The 21626-nt window shown below is 40.7% G+C and overlaps 1 protein-coding gene across 1 annotated transcript in view; it reads right to left on the bottom strand.

The window, feature by feature from the left end:
* mpp4b (membrane palmitoylated protein 4b) overlaps positions 1 to 21626 on the bottom strand; it is a 41299-nt gene continuing 19673 nt past the window's right edge. The window contains exons 8-21 of the mRNA XM_043693134.1: positions 21238 to 21312; positions 19714 to 19910; positions 18423 to 18487; positions 17505 to 17522; positions 17368 to 17406; positions 15741 to 15761; positions 14216 to 14230; positions 12918 to 12959; positions 11317 to 11487; positions 10306 to 10386; positions 8686 to 8779; positions 5356 to 5464; positions 1129 to 1263; positions 1 to 493 (exon numbers count right to left, since the gene is read on the bottom strand). Coding sequence (XP_043549069.1) covers positions 302 to 493; positions 1129 to 1263; positions 5356 to 5464; positions 8686 to 8779; positions 10306 to 10386; positions 11317 to 11487; positions 12918 to 12959; positions 14216 to 14230; positions 15741 to 15761; positions 17368 to 17406; positions 17505 to 17522; positions 18423 to 18487; positions 19714 to 19910; positions 21238 to 21312 — 1254 coding nt within the window. The 3' untranslated portion in view covers positions 1 to 301. The remainder of the gene's footprint in view (positions 494 to 1128; positions 1264 to 5355; positions 5465 to 8685; positions 8780 to 10305; positions 10387 to 11316; positions 11488 to 12917; positions 12960 to 14215; positions 14231 to 15740; positions 15762 to 17367; positions 17407 to 17504; positions 17523 to 18422; positions 18488 to 19713; positions 19911 to 21237; positions 21313 to 21626) is intronic.

Genomic DNA, 21626 nt, shown 5'->3' with positions numbered 1-21626 from the left:
TGACTTTATTATTTATCATGCAACATTTATTTGGTATCTAACTCTCACCAGAGAATTTGCACTATTATATATAGCTCACTGTGTAAGAGGGTACTACATTAAAATTTCAAAGTTTTGTGTTGATCTGTATTATTTTACTTACCAATGGAAAGGCTCTCAGCTCTCAAAAATTTCAATCTCATGCCCAAGGCAGATATAGCACAGGGTTAGATGCAGATTAAATTTTCCTTGACACTGTCCTATCAAATATCCATATGGCAGTTACCATCTATTTTACACCTGACACTTAATGGAGAAGGAATTATGCATTCATGTCTGAATTGAGCCAAGCTGCTGGTACCCAGTGTGGTTCAGACTGAGCTTGCTTGACAGCACAAAGTAGCTGCGTGTGGGTGTCTGGGAGCTCATCATTCACAATCACACAGTCAAACAGGTGTCCAAAATAGTCCAGCATCTTCTCAGATACATCATCCATCTCTTGTAAGTCTTCTTCCTATGAGTCAAAAATATATGTTTGAAATAAATGTTTTATATGGAGAGAGGCCATGCTGTGATACAGGAGTCAGGGGAGTGATAGAAGGAATGACAGTGATTCAGAGAAAGAGCGCAAGAAAGAGAGATATTTACAGGGAGCAATACAGATACAAGGAGTGAGAAAGTTAGGAAGGTAGAGAGATCCAAATACAGAGAGGGGATGAGAGAGAGACAGACAGACAGACAGACAATGTGATCAAGGAACAAGTGACTAATACAATGGAAGAGATAGTGGCACTGATATTTATAGGAAGACAATGTTGAGTGATGTTTTTGGTTTGTATGCGGAGAACCTGAAAGAATGGATATCCTGCAGGTCCTGCTGAATTTAATGGCAGATCACAGAGCCGTAGAGATATATAGCACAGAAACAGAGCCCTCATATTTCTAGTTTCTATTTCCTGGTCATACAGAATTTGACGCTGGTCGGCCTTGGGCATCAGTTTGATGACCCGATTCAAAGTACCAGTGACTGTGGCTAGATGTCCAGAAATAAGTTCTGTATTGGAATGTTGGTGTCAAAATCTTCCCCTAATGGCTAAGTGCCAATAATTTGGAATGGCAACAAAAAAGGTTATTAAAATGCAAACCCACCTTGAAAGATCTGTTTACATAATAATCAGTGATGATACGGCTTTTTGCTCGTGTTTGTTGCAAGCGCCTGATGCTTGGAGGTTTGATGAATATAATGAAGGGTTTTAACTCCTTTGTTCGTGCCTCTGGAATTCTCTGTAAAGGAGAAAGTCAAAGCACTTAGCAATGTAGTCATGAATCAAAGAGGAACCTTATCTTGTTTAGCAAACTACACACCAATTTACCCAGCCCATCATCCCATTTGTGTTATACATAGAAATTCATGTTAAGTCTTTGCATTGTAAAGCACCACCATCACCTCTAACATTACACAGCACTTGTTCAACCTATATAGACTCATAAAGCACAGAAATAGGCATCTAGCCAGTGCCTGTTCTGAATTCTTTCATTCAGTCATTTCCAATCCTGTTGCTGTTTTCCTACAGCCCTGCATTTTCTTTTCTTTTTGACTAGTTATCCATCTCCCTTTTGGAAGTTATGATTGAATTTGCTTCCACCTTTTGCTGGCGCTGTATTCCAATTCAAGAATTTGCTACAGAAAGAAAATCTCCTCTTATCCTGACATATTATTTGTTTTTTTCAGTAATCTTAACTTATGAGATGCATCTCAAGTAGTCCACTTACTTTTCAACAGTACTGCTTGCATTTTTCCAACAGCTGTAACATAGTAAACTATGTTTCACAGCAGCCTGAAGAGCAGGCACCAAATCGGCAGTGGTGGAAGAGATAAGGAAAATTACAGGAGACCTAGCAAAAGAGCCAGGTATCTCTGAGGCTTTAGGAAGAGGTGAGAGACATGGTGAAGTGGAGAAACTTAGGAGGAACATTCCAGAATGTGGGTTCAAGACTGAAGAAGACTCTGAAACTGTAATGCAGTCGTAAGAAGGATACAAATCCAATCAAAACAATGGAGAAGACATTTTGGAACACAAAGCCATAAGAAAGAATGAGGAGCTGATCAGTGATTTCTAAAGGACATTGGACTAGCTCTCAAGGAAAAGAATGTGCAGGGCTATAACGATAGAGCGGGGAATGGCAGAAGGTTATATGTCAGAGAACAGCTAATAAATCATATGGTATCCTCAGTATTTGAGGGTTTATTAATCAGGGCATGGAGTACAAAAGAAGGAATTTATTTGAACTTATATAAAGCACTAGTTCAGCCTTAGCTGGAGTATTATATCTGCTTCTGGACACCGTGCTTTAAGAAGGATGATAGGCTTTGGAGAGAATGAAAAGGGCAAAGGATGTAGAGATTTTAATGGGAGCCTGATAGGATCTCTCGAGTCTTGCCAGAGTTAACTTGTCGATGAGTGGCATTTGTGGGCGGCACGATAGCACAATCTAATCTAATGACTTTTTGTGAAACTGCACAGAAGTGGTCCAAGATATTGGTGAAGTCTTGGAATGGTAAAGTGGGATGTTGTCATCAATAGAATGAAAGTTGGCAAATGCTTTGGCAGGAACAAAGGAATGAGATAGTGCAGGCACATCTGAGGTGACCATGCAGTGTGTCAAGAAAATCCATTCAGTCTTGTTGAAAAGAGATACATATTGGCAAAAAATTTTTGTTTTGTTCTCATCAAGCAAATCCAAGAATGCCAAATATCAAACAGTCACAACAATTTGTACCTGAGAGAAAGGTTGCCAATTAGTTGGCCGGACAACTCAATTGTGGAATGGTATGAGTGAGACCAGATATGTAGGATGGTAAGGGAAGATTAAGTGGGTGAGGCACCAGAGCACCAGAAGAAGTGGAGAAAGAGGCAAATAATAGTCAAAAGCACCCAGCAGTTTTTGCACTGAACCATCATGTCAGTCGAATGCAACAAAAATAAAAATTGCTGGGAAAACTCAGCAGGTCTGGCAGCATCATGGAGCGAAAGCAGCGTTAGTGTTTCAGGTCCAGTGACCGTTCGTCGGAACTGTTTTTGTTTCTGATTTTCAGTTTGTGCAGTTGTTTCTTTGTTTTCTCCATTTCAGGCGTTGTCTGATTTACATGTTGATCCTTGGATTTAGGACTGTAAAAGTGGAAATTAAAGTAGGGGAAGAGTGAATGTGGAGCAACTTTGAGGAGATGAGGAGTGAAACTGAAAGGATTGTTGAGCAGGACAGTGATGACTATGGACTTGTGATAGGTGGGAAGGACAGTCTGGAACAAGTTGAATGAGAGGGAGTAGATTTATTCCTGAGTGAAGCAGATTCAGACAAGCAGAGATTGAGTGAGGACAGGATTCCAGAGAAAATGGAAGAGCTCAGTGAAGGGAACTTGGGTGGAGCTTGACCGCATAGCGGATGAGGAGCTGACTAAGTGAGAAAAGGAGAAGAGCATTTCAGTGCCAAGAAGGTTTGGAGTGTGACAGATAATAAATTTGAAGGACGGTGGCAGATAGTCCTCACATATGGTGTCAGGAGATCATTAGTAACATGGATAGCAAGTTGGCTGCAAAAAGTAGGAAACAAAGATCAGGGTTAGGATGAGAGGGGTTTACCACAAGATCAGAGATGAGACTGTTTTTGTTCACCATTTCCATAAACAATTTGGAATCAGGAATCAGAAGCATAATTGCTAAACTTGTAAACAATACGAAGCATTGGACAACAGTTAACAAAAATGTAGGAACAAAAATGTACTGCAATATAACATACGGATAAAGATGCAGAGTGAACACATTATTGGCAAATGAATTAAAAATTAAAGAAACAAAAGACTCACATTTCTATGGCATGTTTCACAAGATAAGGATGGCTGAAGTAGCAAAAGAATCAATAACGTACGCTGAAAAGTGATGGTACATTTTGGTAGGAAGCATTACGAGGTCATAACGTTTTGGAGTATGGGAGCATAACATTAAAAATAGCAGTAATAATAAATGACAAAAGCACTGGCATTCAATTTTTGAGGGATAACATTGAAAAATAGATAAAATGGTTAACTTGGAGCAGTGTGAATATTTTTGGTGTCTGTGCTATAAAAACGATGCAGAGACAATGGACAAGGTATTAAAAAGATTTACTGAAATGAAACTAGCACTGTGAGGTGATAACTATGAGGAAAGTCTGGACCTTTTCTTTTATGAAAATAAAATTGAAAGGTGACTTGAAAGAGGTCTGTAGCTTTATGAAAGGATTAGATACAGCAGCTATAGAAAAGAGATTTTCACTTCCCAACCAGATTCCATGCAGGGTAATGAGAGAAAAAAACATTTTCATGAAGCAATTTGTTAAACTATGGCATGCACTGCCCAGAAATGCGATGTAGGCAGATTCAATTGAGGCACTTAAAAGGGCATTGGATTTTGTTTTTTGGAAAGTATTGATGCATAGGAATATGGAGAAAGGGCAGGAAATGGGCACTAGATAATGTAACAGGTGAAAGCCCAAGGGGCTGAATAGCCTCCTTTTGCACTGTAATAATTCTATGATCTACTAGGGATCATTAATATAAGACAGTCTCCAATAAATCTAATATAGGAAGTCAGGAGAGTAACAAATGTAGAATTTGCTACCACAGAGAGTAATTGAGGCAAGTAGCATAGATTCATTTAATATAGATAAGCAGGTGAGAGAGAAAGGAACAAAACAACATATTCATAGAGTCAAAAACCTTATGGCACAGAAGTAGGGCATTTGGCTCATTATGCTTGTAATGACTCTTTGAAAAATTAATTGTGCTTAGTCTCCCACCCCCATCTTTTGTCCATAACCTTAGAAATTCATCATCCTCAAGTGTTTGTTTGACTTCCCCTTAAAGTTATTTTTATAATCAGCTCCTACCACCTGTTCCAGAAGAGTCCCAGATCTTGACAACACTGAGTGAGGTTGATGGAGTTAGATAGTGATGAATGGGAGGAGGTCCATGTGGAGAATAAAGTTGGGCCAAATGACTTGTTTTTGTGCTGTGAACACAATACAGTATTATATGATGGTAAGCTTTTCAATGTAGATGCCAACTAAAGGGTAAGGTGATAGATTGAAGTGAGACCCAATGTTAGAAAATAAAGCCACCCCTCTAAGTAAAGGAAGGATGTGTGGAATGTGAATTTGGCAGTAATTATAGCCATTCCATTAAACTGTGCTGTGAAGTATCCATGATTTCCAATCTAGTGCTTCACAGAGTGGGCTTCTATTGCCAAGGTTTGACCTTAACAATATTAATTGATCAAGATGACCATTGCAGAACAGTCCAGTTGTTCTTTACCCTTCAATGTGTACATGAACACTTACTTGTGGCTCCAGGTCAATGACACAAATTAACCCCAAGTCCAGAATAAAGCGCACAGCCTCCCTGCTCGTGCCATATAGATGCCCTTTGTACTGTCCATACTCCAGGAACCTGAAGTGAGAAGAAGACCCTTCACAAACAGAATGATATTAGTTTCAACTTTCAATCGTATGTCACAGTCAATGTCTACCTGGCAGAATGGAGGAGATCAGAGGCTCTTCACTTTCATAACATCTTGGTTGTACAGTTTCTATAATCCTGTCTTCACTCTTTATTGTCCTAAATGAACTATTGAACCCCATAAGTATACTACATGAACTGTTATGTCAAAACTCTCCCCATTGATACATTAAATCTCCCATTGAAACTCGACATTTAATACATTATCTTTCCAACAGAAGCCTGGAACTCTGGTATATTAACTCCATGAACTCAAATTAGGAAATTGGCCTTTCCCTGTTCCTTTCAGCCCCTTAAGCCTGTTCTGGAATTTAATATAATTCTCCCTCCATTTGTCTATGTTGGTTCCATAATTGCTATATATCTTTGGCCATCAAAAATCTATCCATCTTAGATTTTAAGTTGAAAATTGAGTTGGTATGTACTGCTTCTTAGGGACTGTATTCCATGTTTCAACCACTGTATGTTTCATGACTTTATTCCTGATCTTAAAGTTATGTTCCTTTGTCCTAGACTCTTTCACCATCAGAAATTGTTTGTCCTTATCTAATCAATAGATTCCTTTCAAAATTCTAAAAACCTGAGACAACTTAGGGACATGTAATCTCTCATCATTATCTAATCCTTGGAACCTTGATAATATTTGGGTGAATCTATGCTAGTCTTTTTTTACAGATAATACATCCTTTCCAAGTTGTGATCCCAAGAACTATGCAGTTTTCCAGATGTAAACAAGTCAGGGCTTTGTAGCTGCAGCTAAACTTCCTTCTCTTTATATTCAAGCCCTCTAGCTACAAAACTGGAAGGAAGGGTGAACTGTGAAGAGGATACAGAGATGCTTCAGTATGATTTGGACAAGTTGAGTGGGCGGGCAAATGTGTGACAGATGAAGTATAATGTGGATTAGTGTGAGGTTATCCAATTTGGTTGCAAAAGCAGGAAGGCAGATTGTTACGTGAATGGTGATAGATTGGGAAAGGGCGAGGTGCAATGATACCCGTACACCAGTTGTTGAAAGTAAGCATGCAGTCACAGCACATGGTGAAGAAGACAAATGGTATGTTGGTCTTCAGAATGAGATGATTTGAGTACAAGAGCAGGGATATCTTGCTGTAATTGTACAGGGCCTTGGTGAGCCCACACCTGGAATATTGTACATAGTTTTGGTCTCCTTATCTGAGGAAGGATGTTCTGGCTACAGAGGCCATGCAACAAAGGTTGACCAGACTGATTCCTGGGATGACAGACTGAGGTATGCAGAGAGACTGGATTGGTTAGGACTATATTCATTGGAGTTTATAAGAATGAAGAGGACCTCATAGAAACCCATCACATTCTAACAGGACAAGGCAGGGATGTTCCCAATGACTATGGAGTCCAGAACCAGGGAGTCACATTTTAAGATACAGGGTAGGCTATTTAGGACTGAGATGAGAAGAAATTTCTTCACCCCGAGAGTGGTGAGGCTGTGGAATTATCTGTCACAGAAAATAGTTCATGCCAAAACATTGAATATTTTCAAAAAGGAGATAGGTATCGTTATTAGGGCTAATGGGAGCAAAGGATATGGGGAGAAAGTGGGACCAGGAAACTGAGTTGGTTGATCAGATGTGATCATATTGAATGGTGGGGTTAAGTTCAAAGGACTGAATGGTCTATTCCTGCTATTACTTTCTATGTCTCTAGGTAAATAGGCTAAAATTTCATAAACCTTTTTGATTTCTTTTTGTACTAAATCACTACATTTAATCATCTGAGCATTCGAACCCTTAATACTTCCTTGAACTTGCACATTTACAAGCTTTTCACCATTTAAAAAATACCTCAGCCCCTTTATTTTTTGATCTACTTGGGGTGACTTCTCATATACTTGCATCAAAATTCATCTGCCACACTGCTGTCCATTAATTTAATCTATTTATTTATAATTTATGCTCCTTTCTACATTGCTTAATATGCTACTAATCTTTGTATGGTCAGTTAATCTAGATTTACATGTGTATATATATATATATATATATATATATAAACATTTTAAAACACTCATGGATATAGTGAATACTTGAGATCCCAAAATAGGCCCTGTTGGAACACTTCCAGTTATATTTGAGTGCATATCCATTACATCTCTTTTCTGTCCTAAATGTCTAACTATTCATCTAGCCAAGTTAATAATTTGTCTTCAATTTTGTACACTGTAGTTCAATCAAATTTGTTTGATATGACCAGCCCTTTTACAAATCCATGTTGACTCTCTGTAATAAACTCAAAATTCTCTCTAAGTTCTCTGTCACTGTGTCATTAATTATAGATTCAAACAAGTTTCCCGCAACAGATGTTAGACTAAAAGGTCTGTAATTTCCTGACTTTGCTTCCTCATATTTCTTAAATAACAAGCTATCTTTATAATTTTACAATAGAGAAGCGATCATTCCTGCATTAAGCAAACTTTAGAGATATGACCAAAGCATTTGCAATTTCCTCAGAAACCTCTTTAAACCCTCAGGTGAAAAGCATTCGATCCAGAACTTTATCATGATGCTCCCCATGTGGTGAAACTACAGAATTATCTAGTCTTTGGCAGACTACTGTTCAGACCCATGTGTTGCTGTAACATATGTATTCCGACACAATGTTACCCACAACAGCTAGAATCTTGGTAGTAGTTGCCTTACTGTACTACCCCTTCTTTTAAAATCTGAGGCTGCTTATTGGTGGTGGGGAGTTTGGTGGGGTGCTGTTTGAAACTCATCCTTCTGTGACTGAGTCAAACCATTTCCCTCCCACCCCTATCAGCATAACTGAAGAGTGATCACTGCATCCACTTCATCTGCTTTCTCCCCACTCCCAAACTTATGTTTAGATGAAGTTTCTGCTGCTCTGTTATTCATATCAACTTCCAGACAGGTGGATGAGCTGAGACTCCCATTGTTATTGATGCTCTGTGACCACTAGACTGCATGAGAACACACCCTGAAGGCGATGTTGCTCCATTTGCAACAGACAGCTTAGAAAGAGTTTCCAGTAGCAGTGTCATTGCAATGGATTTCATATTATTCCAGTGCCTTGTTACCCAATGGGACTGTTGTTTCAGCTAACATAGTCCCCATCAACCATTAGCCATTTTTGATATCAACCCAGTGGGTCCTCACCTGTGACTCAATGCCATGGCTTCAAATGTTTCTTTGGAAACAAAGTAATATTCCCGTCCATCTTCCTCATAGCTGTTTGGTGGCCGAGTGGTATCTGCAAGGGCAAGAGGGAGGAGAACCAGGCTGAACCAAAGGAGGGTTGAAGTTATACACGTTGAACGTGGTTTGGTAAATGCAGAATGTACCATGAGGAATCTAGCTTAGACACTCGTCCTCCGGCTTCCACTCAAACTCATCCTTCATCTGAACCTGGAGTACTGTGGACCATTTTGTTCTCCTTATCTAAAGCAGGATATATATTTGCCTTTGAAAATAATTGCCTCAGTTAATTCCTGGTATGAGAGGAGTGTCCTTTGAGAAGATATAGAGCAGAATGGGCTAATATTCTCTGGAATGTAGAAGAATGGGAAGTGATCTCATTGAAAAGTGTCAAACTTTGAGATGGTTTTAGGGGGTCAATGCTGAGAGACTGTTTCTATCTGACTGGAATGTTGAGAATAGGGATCATTGTCTCAGGTTGACCATTTCGGACTGAGATGAGAAGACATTTCTTCATCCAGAAGATCATGAGTCTTTAGACTTCTCTACCCTTAATCCTGTAGATTGAATGAATATATTCCAACCTGAGATTGTTCAACTTTTGGGAACTAAGAGAATCAAGGGGAGGGTATGGAAATGATTTCATGTAGATGATCAGCCATGATCTTACAAATACCTGAGCAACTGGACGAGCTGACTGACCAATCACCCCCTCGATAAGATAATAGATAAAATCTGAGATAGTCAACAAGCCTGGATCAGAGACAGGAGTCATTTAGGAATGTCTATAGAATCACAGGAGACTAGGAATCCTGATGGCTGTGTTAAATGGCTGAATGGCTGGCAGGAAAACAACAAATTAGCTAATCCATATTAAAAAGTGAGTAACCAATTAAGACTGTTAAGCAGGTAATTAAGAGACATTTAGCTTTAAATGTGCCTGTTATAGACTCTTGTGGTGCAGATGTGGTGACCCTACCTCTCAGCTATAAGGCCCAGCTCCAGAGGTGTGTCTTGAATACGTTGCCATGATGTGGAGGAACCAGTGTTAAAAATCACACAACACCAGGTTATAGTCCAACAGATTTATTTGGAAGTACTAGATTTCAGAGCACTGCTCCTTCATCAGCTACCTGACATATTAAATACAGAGGCAGCAGCTTGTGAAAGGACTAAAATTAGTCCGATGGAGATCACACAGACCCCAGTTGGATTAATGAGTCATGGGACTGCAGGGCCAAGAGGGTGAAACCGGGGTAAAGAGGCGTCAGTATCGGAGAGGCGGAGCAGCTTGCCGCTGTTAACTAATAGGAAGGGCCGTCGCCACCTTTTGTCCTAATTGATCAGACACCTTGTGTTCACAGTGGACTAGCCACTCCTGATCTACCGCACTCAGCAGAATCCAGGTCACCTAAGTGAATTCCTTGTACCTATGTTTCTGAAAACAGAGTCTCAAGAGCCTGCACAACAGATGGTGGTCTGTCTCTCCCATTAAAGGATCTCACGGTTTGCTGCCAATCAGATAGTTGTGTGCAAACTCATTGATGCTGTGGGTGATGCTACGCAGATATCTAGACTTACGTGGTACAGGACTTTGGAAGAGATGTGGATCCGACTCAATCAACCTTCTTCTCAGTTCATTCACTCCCACTCCTGAGGGACCTAATGTGTCAGGAAAATAAGAAAACCAAATTTGCCTCTGGTATCGATGTGCCCAATTATCACAAGACATTTCCCATTCAGAAAGTGTTCAAATTCCAACTAGTCATCATAATGTTAGTGGTGGGGTGTGGGTCACCAAAGCTCTGAAAAACAACTGTCTCCCTTGTTGTCCTGCTCAGTGGGGCTACCCTGACTTGTTTCAACTCTGTCCTATTGAATTGTAGCCGTAGCAACTCTTGCATTGGAGTAAGGTTTCACATTATACATTGTCAGCAGCATCACTCCACCACTTTTCTCCAGCACATCACTGCCTCTCCACTGTTTGTGAGTCACAATCTCCTCCACTTAAATATCAGGAAGCAGAAAATTGTCATCAGACCCCACATCTGCTTCAGGAAGTGCACCCCGGCTACTGCCTCAGACTGAATCAGACTGTTCACTACCTCAACATCACAGTCAATTTGGAGCTGAGCCTGTGATCCCATAACATCTCCATTAGAATGACCACTGACCTCACTGTAACGTTGCCCATCTCCACGCTTGCTTCAGTCCCATAACTACTGAAACCCTCATCCATTTCTTTGTCTTCTCCAGATTTGACTATTGCAACTCTCCTGGCACGTTTCCTGTGGGATTTCAGCTCAACTAAAACTCTGCTGCCTGTGTCCTAACTGACATTGTGTATCATCGACCATATATTTTTGTCCTGAGGGTCCGTGATTGTGGGACAGTGTTGTCCCCTGTGGGACAGGGGGTCTACCCCTAGTGCCCTGCTGGAGAACTGCACCCTACACACACACACACACTGTGCAGTGTCAGGGTGTCACCTGGTGTCAGTGAGGAAATAGCTACCCTTCAGCCACATGAGGTTGTGGACCATCCACCTGAGATGGTTTAATCTGCTTCTAAACTGGATGATTAGTTACTCACCCACCAGGACAATCAACCTGTGTCGGTCAGTGGGGCTGCGTTGGTATCTCATAACCTCCTCATATGGTGACACTGTGCTGGTATAACAACTGCTCGGACAGCGAGTGGAGCTCCGTAACTGACTGCTCTTCGATTTCCTGCGGCACAGTCGCATGCTCCTTCTGAATCCCGCTGTAAGGGAGGGACAACAGTGTTAATTGGCAGGGATGAGTCAAACTGAAAGTTATGAAAGATACCAAAGAAATGCAAGTTCAGTCTATTTGTCTTTAATGATAACTGCAGGTCATGGGTGAGTTCCAAACATATATTTCCCCCACTGCCTTTCCCCCTTCACACATCCTGGCAAAGAAATGACAACTAGCTGCTTCATTTCCCCAAACAGTTTGGCAGATCAAAATCACGATGGATCCAGGCAAAGCAGACGGGGAGAAATTGTTCCAGCTTGTAAAAGGAGGGCACAGATTTCAAGTGTTTTGCAGAAGAAGCAAATGCAAGACGAGAGAAAACCTTTCTTAAACAGCAAATAGTTGGAGTCTGGAATGCACTACCCGCAAGTGTGATGGAGACAGGTTGAATTGAGATATTCAAGAGGGCATAAGATGATTACTCTGGTGCGGCCGCACTTGGAGTATTGCATGCAGTTCTGGTCATTGCATTATAGGAAGGATGTGGAAGCTTTGGAAAGAGGTCAGAGGAGATTTACTAGGATGTTGCCTGGTATGGAGGGAGTGTCTTATGAGGAAAGACTGAGGTACTTGAGGCTGTTTTCATTAGAAGGAAGAAGGTTGAGAGGTGACTTAATTGACACATATAAGATAATCAGAGGGTTAGATAAGTTGGACAGTGAGACCCTTTTTCCTCGGATGATGATGGCAAGCACAAGGGGACATGGCTTTAAATTGAGAGGTGATAGATATAGGACAGATGTCAGAAGTAGTTTCTTTACTCAGAGTAGTAGGGGCGTGGAACACACTGCCCTCAACAGTAGTAGACTCCCAACTTTAAGGGCATTTAAATTGTCATTGGATAGGCATATGGACTAGAATGGAATAGTTTATGTTTGATGGGCTTCAGATAGGTTTCATAGGTCAGCGCAACACCGAGGGCTGAAGAGCCTATACTGCGCTGGAATGTTCTATGTTCTACGATTATTTAAATAGAAACAATGTTGAAGGTTATGGTAAAAAGGCAGGAGATGAGTAATGAGTCAAAATGATCAGAGAGCTGGAGCAGACATGACAGGCTGAATGGCCTCCATCTGCACCATAACATTTCTGTGATTCTGAGAGATGGGAATTTTGGAAGAGATTAGAAAATGATCTAATTTCACTGACCAATATATTAGAGGGACTAAATTCCATCTTTCCATGACAGTATTTGGGTGGGGGGAGGAGGGTTTGTGGAATCTTCCCACATTTTCCTAACAGTGTTTGGTTACTGATGTTGAACAGGTACATTTTGGTGCCAGAGTTAGTGGTCAGGGTGAATATCTGATCCATCTGCCAAGGAGAGCAACAGAAAGGCAGAACTGAGGTACAGGAGGTAGAATGGGAAACAAACATAAAGCAGCTGCAGAGAAGAGTGAGCAAGTTATAACTCACGAATGTACAGTCCTTGGTTATATCCATTGAATTCAGCATCTTCTGTACACCAGGGAGATATCACCAGGAAAGAGAGCACAGAACAAGGCAGATGTTAAATCACATCTTAATTCTCACACATTAGATGGCAAATTATGTACACTAGAACCTAAGTTATAGCAGTTAGATCTTGGTAACTCAGCCAGTACTGGCGTTACCAGGAGTTTTTGGATGAGTTGCTCCTATGTTAATACTTACGCATTCCTCTAAAAAAAGCCAAAGATTTTATTCTTAGCCAATTCCCCAAACCTACTCCAGACTGGTCAGTGAGCACAAGCAGAGCTGAGACTAATCCTTGTGTTTCTTTTGTCTTTATTCCCTTTTGACTATTTCAGTACTTTGCTGGCTGGACACCTTGCTTCCACTCTCCATCAATTTAAAGTCATCTAATCCACTGCATCTGTATCCTAATTCACATTAAGCCCCATTCTGTTAATGTGGCTCAGTGAACTACATTGGCTTCTTGTTCAGCAACAAATCAATTATAAAATTTTCTTCTTTGTTTTCAAATTCCTCTCTGACCGAGCTCCTCTCTCCCTCTGTAATCCTCTCCAGCCTAATTGTCCCAGGTATCTAAGCTTCTCTTATTCTGGCTTCTTGCACGTCCCCAATTTTAATATTTCTATCATTGGCAGTTGGACCTTAAGCCATCAAAACTCTGAGCTTTGAAACTCCCCTTCCAAACTTTTCTATCTAACTTGCCTTTTTTACAATCTTTCTTTAAACCTATCCTCTTTGACAGATCTTTTGGTTATGTGCTTGATTATCTCTTTAAGCACTAAGTGTCAAATTTCTTTTGGTAATACAACTGTGAAATGTCTCAAAGTTTTACTGAATTAAAGGTGCAAGGTAAATTCAAATTTTTGTTTTTTTGGAGATAGTAGGGGGTGATCATAAGCAAAATCCTAGCCCATTCCCAAACAAGGGCAACTGAGCTTGGTTTAAGGGATAGACAAACATTGCTTTACTCTGGCTCAGAAGATCATGAATTTAAATCTCACTAACAGACATAGACAGATGCCAACAGTGTGGGTTCAATTCCTGTACCAGCTGAGGTTACCAATGAAGGCCCCAACTTCTGAACCTCACCCGTTCCCTGAGGTGTGGTGACCCTCAGCACAAACTGATCACCTGTTGTCTATCGCTAAAGAGAGAGTAGCCCTATGGGATTATAGTGACTTTACATTACTGTTTTGGTGAGTATTGGCCAGCAATGACTGTGATTCTAATCAGGATACACTTATGATCTGCAGACTTACCTTCTCTCAGCTCCTCTTTAGAAAGCAAACAAGAGGAAAGAATTTTGTAAAATAATACATTAAGTACAGATATCTCTTCTGGTTTCTTGCCACCAATCAACTGCAATTTGTAACTAAAATTAGTCCTCAGCTTTCAACGGCCCAACCAACAGCCAAACTGCAACTAAAATTAGTCCTCAGCATTAACAGTGGCCCCATGATTTTAATAACACATTTATTGATAGCAGGCAACATGTGAAAAAAACGTCCAATTTAGTTTGGTCACCACAAAAATAAGTTAGATATCCTCCTGTTTGCACAAAATTCATTTCTGTAGCACTTGTTATATCACCATTTCTGATGGAATCTTGCAATTGAAATATTTACATGGGCGAGTCATTGTGCAAGCATTTAATCACAGAAAGATCATATGCAAGCTTTTCACTGTCACAGTTTCACTGTTGTGATCACAAGCTGAATCATTCAAAACATTTCAGGGGAATTTGGAATATCTGTGGAGATAAAAGTCAGGCCATTCCAACAATGAAGGACTGATCCATAATGCATGTTTTACACTATATTACAAGTCGATCATAGTCTTCTACAGCCATCCCCTGAGCTATCTGGATACTGTTGTTTACATGTAGTAAACAACATTCTGTTCCACTGGCTCCACTTTTACATTCCTTCACTGAGAGAAAAAAAATTCTCCCCTCAGATACAATCAGTGTGGCCTGGAATTCTTTAGACAGGGCAGGAGGTAATATATTTTGTACAACCTTTTACAAATGCTGTCACTTTCCTCTTTCCTCTCTCCACTTTACACTCTCTCTCTTCCATTTCCTGACAATCTTACAGGCTGCCATACAGAAGGAGGTTTAATTCTCTCCAGGCTGACCCTCAGCTGCAGAAGTTCTCCTGTAAATCACTTTTTGAAAAGCTCCTTGAGATTGCAGGCTCTAATTTGAAGTGTTTCCACCTGCATAGATTGGCACTTATTCCAGGTACTTCTCCTAATTCACTGCCAGTTTTCCTTGGTGCATTGAGAGGTCTAATTCGGGTATATAGGGACTCTTAAGCCACTCCAGCAGCTATGCACTGTAGGAGAGCTGCTGCATCAATTGGAAGTGGTAATAAAGCATTACATAGTATGTACAGCACAAAAGCAAGCCATTCAATCCAATCAGCCAATGTTGGCATTTACTTTCCACACACACCTCCTGCCATCATCGTTTTGACCTCAACTGTAGAACCGTATCATTGCTTACTGGTGGGATCTTGAACGCATAACACAGATCAGGGAGATCTCATGTTTACCAAGATTTCTGTTAAAGATTTCATGATCTGTGCCAATAGCCTAGGAGATCCATGAAGAGGAGTGAAAGGATGGAGTGGAGAGAGAAGAGGGGAGCCTGCTACGATCCCTGGTCCCAATCTCCTACCCCAAATATGAACCACGTTGCGGAATGCTGATCATTTGAGATGTTTGCAGTTCATATAGGAACCATTGCTAGCATTGTACATTAAATACACAAGGCTCTATTACCTGATTCAAAGATTTCTTCATCTGTGGAGATAGGAAAGAAAACCTCAGCACAACATTTTGGAAATGCAGATATTAAGGGTGATGTCCAGCTAGGTGCTGCCAACAAGATGACTGACCTCAGAAACTTGGAAGTTTATATTTCTCCAGGGCAGTCATCTCTGGGTAATGCAATGCTGAAAATCATCCTTAAAAAAGACCACGCAAATCACACCTTCCCATGATTGGTTGGTAACTCTTAACTGTTAATCATTCAATAATTGATTCACAGCCTGACACCTCCCCCGCACCCGCTCCCCCCCTCCAAGGTTCCGTCCCTTTCACTTTGTGAATAGTTTGTAGTCTACATGGATTTTGGCATGGCTTATAATAAGATCCTTCATGGCAGACTGGCCAAGAAAGTCCATGGGATCCAAGGTAAACTGGCACATTGGATCCAAAATTGGCCGACAGTCAGGAAGCCAGAGGGATGCTTCTGTGACTGGAAGTCTGTTTCCTTGGGGTTTCACGTGGTTCAGTGCTGGTGTCCTTGCTGTTTGTACATTAATGGTTTGTAGGGAATATGATCAAGAAGTTCACAGTTGACACAAAAATTGGAAGGGCAATAAATAGTGAGGAATAGTTGTAAACAGCAGAAGGATATAAATGGACTGGTCAGATGGACAGAACAGTGGCAAATGGAATTCAAACCACAAAAATGTGAGGTGATGTGAGGGCTAACAAAGCAAGGAATTACACTATGAATAATAGGACCCTAGAAAGTTCTTAAGATTAGAGGGCCCTTGGTGTGCATAGTCACAGATCTTTAAAGTTAGCAGAACTTGTATATAAGGTAGTTAACAAGGCAGGTGGGATATTTGCCTTTATTAGACAAGGCATAGAGGTTTATTAGAGCAAGAGGTTATGCAGGAACTGTATAAAGTGCTGCTTAGGCCACAAAAGAAGTTCTGCATGCAATACTGGTCACCACAATATAGGGAGGATATGATTGCACGAGAGAGAAGTTTTACCAGGATGCTGCCTGGCTGGAGGGTTTGAGGAAAGATTGGATAGAATGGAGTTGTTTTACTTGGAACAGGAAGGTTGAGAGGGAACTTGATAGATGTGTATAAGATTATGACGACATAGATAGGGTCGTTAAAAAAGCACTTCTTTCAACAGGAGAAAGGACAGTAACCGTAGTGGTAATGTCACTGAACCAGTAATTTGAAAACTCAGGAGACTGCTTTGGGGTCACAGGCTCAAATTCCACCTCATCAGCTGTTGGGATGTAAATCTGGCAAATGATTTTTTCATATGCGATTAGTCTTGTTGATGGTGACTATGTAACTTACATTAATTGTTGTAAAAACCCAGCCCCAGCTGATTCACTTATGTGCTTTATGGAGGAGAACCTGCAGACTCTATCTGTGACTCCAGATCCACAGCAATGTGGTTGATTCTTAACTACCCTCTGCAATCACCTGGCAATTCATTTAGTTCAAGGGCAACGAATGCTGGCCATGCCAGTGTTGCTCACATCAGTATTTAGAAAAAATAAAGAGAAAAAATCCCCATATTATCCCCATGTTCCTCAACCCCACGCTCTCTCCATAATATCCCTCAACCCACTGAATGACAATTTTATTACCTGTTTCAACAAGCTTCTCAGCAATTGTCATGTCCTCTTCTGTAAACCACACAAATGAGACATAAGTGAGGTGTGAGCTTCAGGGAGTGAAATGTAATGAGCATGTAGCAGTTCAATGTGTGGTTGAACATATTCACCTTCTTCCACAGGGCTCACTGTATCAATCCCACAGCAGCAGAAAGTTAAACAGATCACATTCAGTGCTCAAGAACTTACAGACAGTTAAAAGCGACAAGGCACAGAGTCAATCTCTAGCCTAAGCATCTTTAGAGGAAATGGAGATACTATAGACCCACTCCTTTTAAAGGACTTAAAGCACTGAAAGGAAAGATATGGTCCATGTGAGGTCTGTGGAGGGATCAAATCATTTAAAATCAGGAAAGTCAGAGCAGGAAACAAAATATTAGAGCAGGTACAATAAGAATGTGCAGCAGAAAGCAGCGCCCAGAGAAAGGATCAGAGTTGTAACATCCCCACACAGACTGTAAAATCACCTTATAGACTGTAACATCCCCACATGGATGGTACTGACAGTTAAACCCTTGTTCAGACAATCATACTGTCGTACTGACAGTAACATTCCCATTTTGACTTAGGATCCCCACACTAATCATAAAACCATTTGCTGATTGTAACATCCTCACACTAATGCTAACATCTCCACACTGACTGCAAAATCCCCACAATGATTGCAGCATACACACACAGACAAAAAGAAGCCCACATTGACTATTTCAACCCCATAATGACTGTTATAAAACCATACTGATCGAAATAACCCCACACTGACAGTCACAACCCCATACTGACTGAGGCAATCTTACACTAACTGTTCCAACCCCATACAGAGCGAAACAGACCCACATTGATTGAAAAACCTCACACTGATTGAAACAATTCCATACTGACTGAAACAGTCAGACATTGACAGAAAAATTCCCAGTGACTGAAACAACCTCTCACTGATTGAAACAATTCCAAACTGACTGTAATAACCCCACACTGACCTAATCATCCCCACAGTGGTTGAAACAATCCACACTGGTACTACTCACAGAGTGTTGATTTGTTACAAGTGTGCAATGGGAAGGAGTGAGACCACCAGAATTCTCTCTGCTTCCTGGAAATACAGAAAGGAGATTAAAGTACTGAAGCAAATGTAAATGAGGAGCATTTTAACGTATACAGGGAAGAGCAGTGAAAGTTCTAGAAAATGAAAAAGCCATTCAATCTAAGCAAGCTGAAATATTTTCAGAAAATAACTCTATCAGTTCCCTAGGTGCATGCAACAGTGGGAAAGTGAATTTCAGAGGATAAGCTTCAGCGGGAGAGCTAATATATCAGCTAATATATAATATCTTGTGATTGATGTGGAGTTCATGTAATGGAGAGCTGCATTTTAAAAGGCTGAAATAACTTTTCTTTAATGATTTCTTTCTCTGTCTAACTTTTGCTGTATCTGCCAGGGTGTTTGATGGAACCTGCAGAGGGAGGTTTATTTTGATACCCAGCCCAGTGTTGGGTCTGCTCTGTAAGAGTTTGATGGGACAATATAAAGTGTACCTTTACTCTGCATGTCCTTCCATGCTGTATCTTGCATTGACAGTATTTGATAGGCCAGTATAGAAGGAGCTTTACTCTGTATCTAACCCCGTGCTGTCCCAGATTGTAATCTTAGAGGATGAACCAATGATTCCTCTTTTGTCTGACTGAGTGAATGCTAAGAATATCGTAGCCCCATGTGATGAAGAGTAGCATGTGATCAGGGCACCAGGAGGACCAGGAGAAGCATTACCAGACAATACATTAACTGGCCCTTTATCACCCAGCTAACCCCAATATCTCACTAATTGTTTCCAAGGTTCCAATGGTAGGCTAATAAATTGTAACTACGCTTCAAAGAAATACATTGTATTTCAAGGACTTCTGGAAATTTTTGAGAATATGAGCAGCTATATAAATGTAATAAAAGCAAAATCTGCAAGTGCTGAATATCTGAAATAAAATTGAAAGTATTGGAGAAAGTCAACAGTTCTGTGAAGAGAAAAACAAAGTTAATGTTTCAAGTCCAACACGATTCTGCTTCACAACTCCTCTTCAACTCCTGATCCTATTTTCTATGTTTCTATGAGTGGCCTCCTTCTGCACTGTTAAACATCTGTGATTTCTGTGAAGTGGACTTGAACCTATAGCTTCTGTCTTAGAGGCTGGGACAATGCTGTACCACAAGATCTCCATCTCTGCTTCTATATAGCAGTTAATCACGAAAGGACTTGGCCATCAAACTGCACTACTTCTGCCTTCACATTAGGTCTGTAATTGTGCATTCAAAGTCAGTTGGCTTACCTCTTTAGCTGGTTATTGGAGGGAATCAGGCCTGCGCACTTCGAGGAAGTTGTGATATTCTTGGCCTGCCACCACAGGGTATCATTCTGGTCGACAATCCTCAGGATATCTCCTCTCCTGTAGGTCAGGCCAGCTTCCACACAAGGAATGGCAGGATCGTACTGCGGGCAGTAGTCTATCAGTGGTCTCACATAAAGCTACAGAGGAGGAGAAGTTGTGAGAAACTGCATACCGTGTGTGATCGACAGTTTAAAATATATAACACGAAGAACAAAATGGAAGAAACGGATAAATCTGATCAAGAAGTACATGATGCTGAAAATGCACAGCAGATAAGCCAGGTTCTGAAAAAGACAGTGCAGGTTAGCATTTCATTATCTTATGTGGAAAAGTTGAACAGGTTGAGTCTTTACTCACTGGAGTTTAGAGGAATGAGAGGTGAAACATTTAAGACTCAGAAGGGGTTTGACAATGTAGATGCTAAGATGCTGTTTTTCCTTTTTGGGAATCTAAAATGAGGAGGGAACAATTTCAAAACATCAGCCATTTAAGGCAGAGGTGAGAAGCAATTTCTTCTATCAAGAGATTGTTAGCCTTTAGAATTCTGTTCCCCAGCAGAGATCAAGTCACTGAATATATTCAAGCCTGACTTTGGCAGATTTTTGATCAACAAAGGAGTCAAGGCTTATGGGAGACAGACAGGAAAGTAGAGGTAAGGCCACGTCAGATTAGCCATGATTTGTTGAAAAATGACATAGGAGCAGGAGTAGACTCTGCAGCACACTGAGTCTGCTGTAACACTCACAATGATTACTGCTGATCTTGATCTTTAACCCCACTTCCCTGCCCAGTCCCCATATACTTTGATTCCCTGAGAACTCAAAAAAAGGTCTATCTCAGCTTTAAATATCTTCACTGAAGGAGCACTCACAACACTCTGAGGCAGAGAATTTAAAAGATTCTCAACTTTTTAAATGAGGAAACTTCTCCTCATCCCAGTCCTAAATAATTAGCCTCCTATCCTGAGATTATGCCTCTTCAAAAATCCACCTCAGTCCATTGTAACTGAAACCTTCAAAGTTGCCTTTGTCACCTCCAGAATCAAATATTCTAATACTCTCCTAGGTGGTTTCTCAGCATTCACTCTCTGTCAAATCCAATTCATCCACAGCTTTGCTACTTATTTCATGGCCTGCACTAGGCTCCATTTACCCATTCTTATCCTTGCTGACCTGACCTGACTTCCAGTTCTTCATACCATCTATTCTCCAGCATCTAGATTATCTGAAATGTTGCTCCTGAAGCATATTCTGCAATATCCTACTGGGGAATAATGGGACAAGGTGAAGGAGGGAGTAAGAATGGGAATAATGATGGGAAAGAGAGATAACACCGGAGAGGAAATATTCTGAGAGAGTAAGATGCAAGGAGTGTGAGAAATATGTGAGCAAAGAGATGCCAGACAGTTGTAGTAAAATAAACCTGGGTAGAGTCATGTGGATATCACTATGACACAGGCCTTACTGTGTTTTGAGAAGAGCTTCTTGGTCGATGTGACACTGGAATAAGCTTGAACATGACACTGGCTTCAGACTTGCCCTGTGTGAAGTAACAATGGATTAATTGTCAGTTTTATTAAACACATGTCACAAAAGATACTATTTAATAGGAGTAAAATAGTTCCTCAGTAAGGTTTTAGCCAGGAGACCTTTGTCCGACTGTACGTTGAGTGACCTTGTTAGCTGAGGATCAGTGAGTAGCACTCTTGCCTCTGTGTCAGGAACAATGTGTTCAAGTCTCTCTCCAGAGATATGAGCCCAAGAATTACTCCAGTGCAATACTGAGGGAGTGCTGCACTGTCAGGGTGAGAACTGTAAACCTCTATCTGCTCTTTCAGATGGGTATGTAAAAGA

The sequence above is a fragment of the Chiloscyllium plagiosum genome, chromosome 7 (genome assembly GCF_004010195.1).
Source record: "Chiloscyllium plagiosum isolate BGI_BamShark_2017 chromosome 7, ASM401019v2, whole genome shotgun sequence".
Classification (NCBI taxonomy): domain Eukaryota; kingdom Metazoa; phylum Chordata; class Chondrichthyes; order Orectolobiformes; family Hemiscylliidae; genus Chiloscyllium; species Chiloscyllium plagiosum.
Note: the sequence above shows the minus strand (reverse complement) of the source record. Positions and strands in the feature narration are given on the sequence as shown.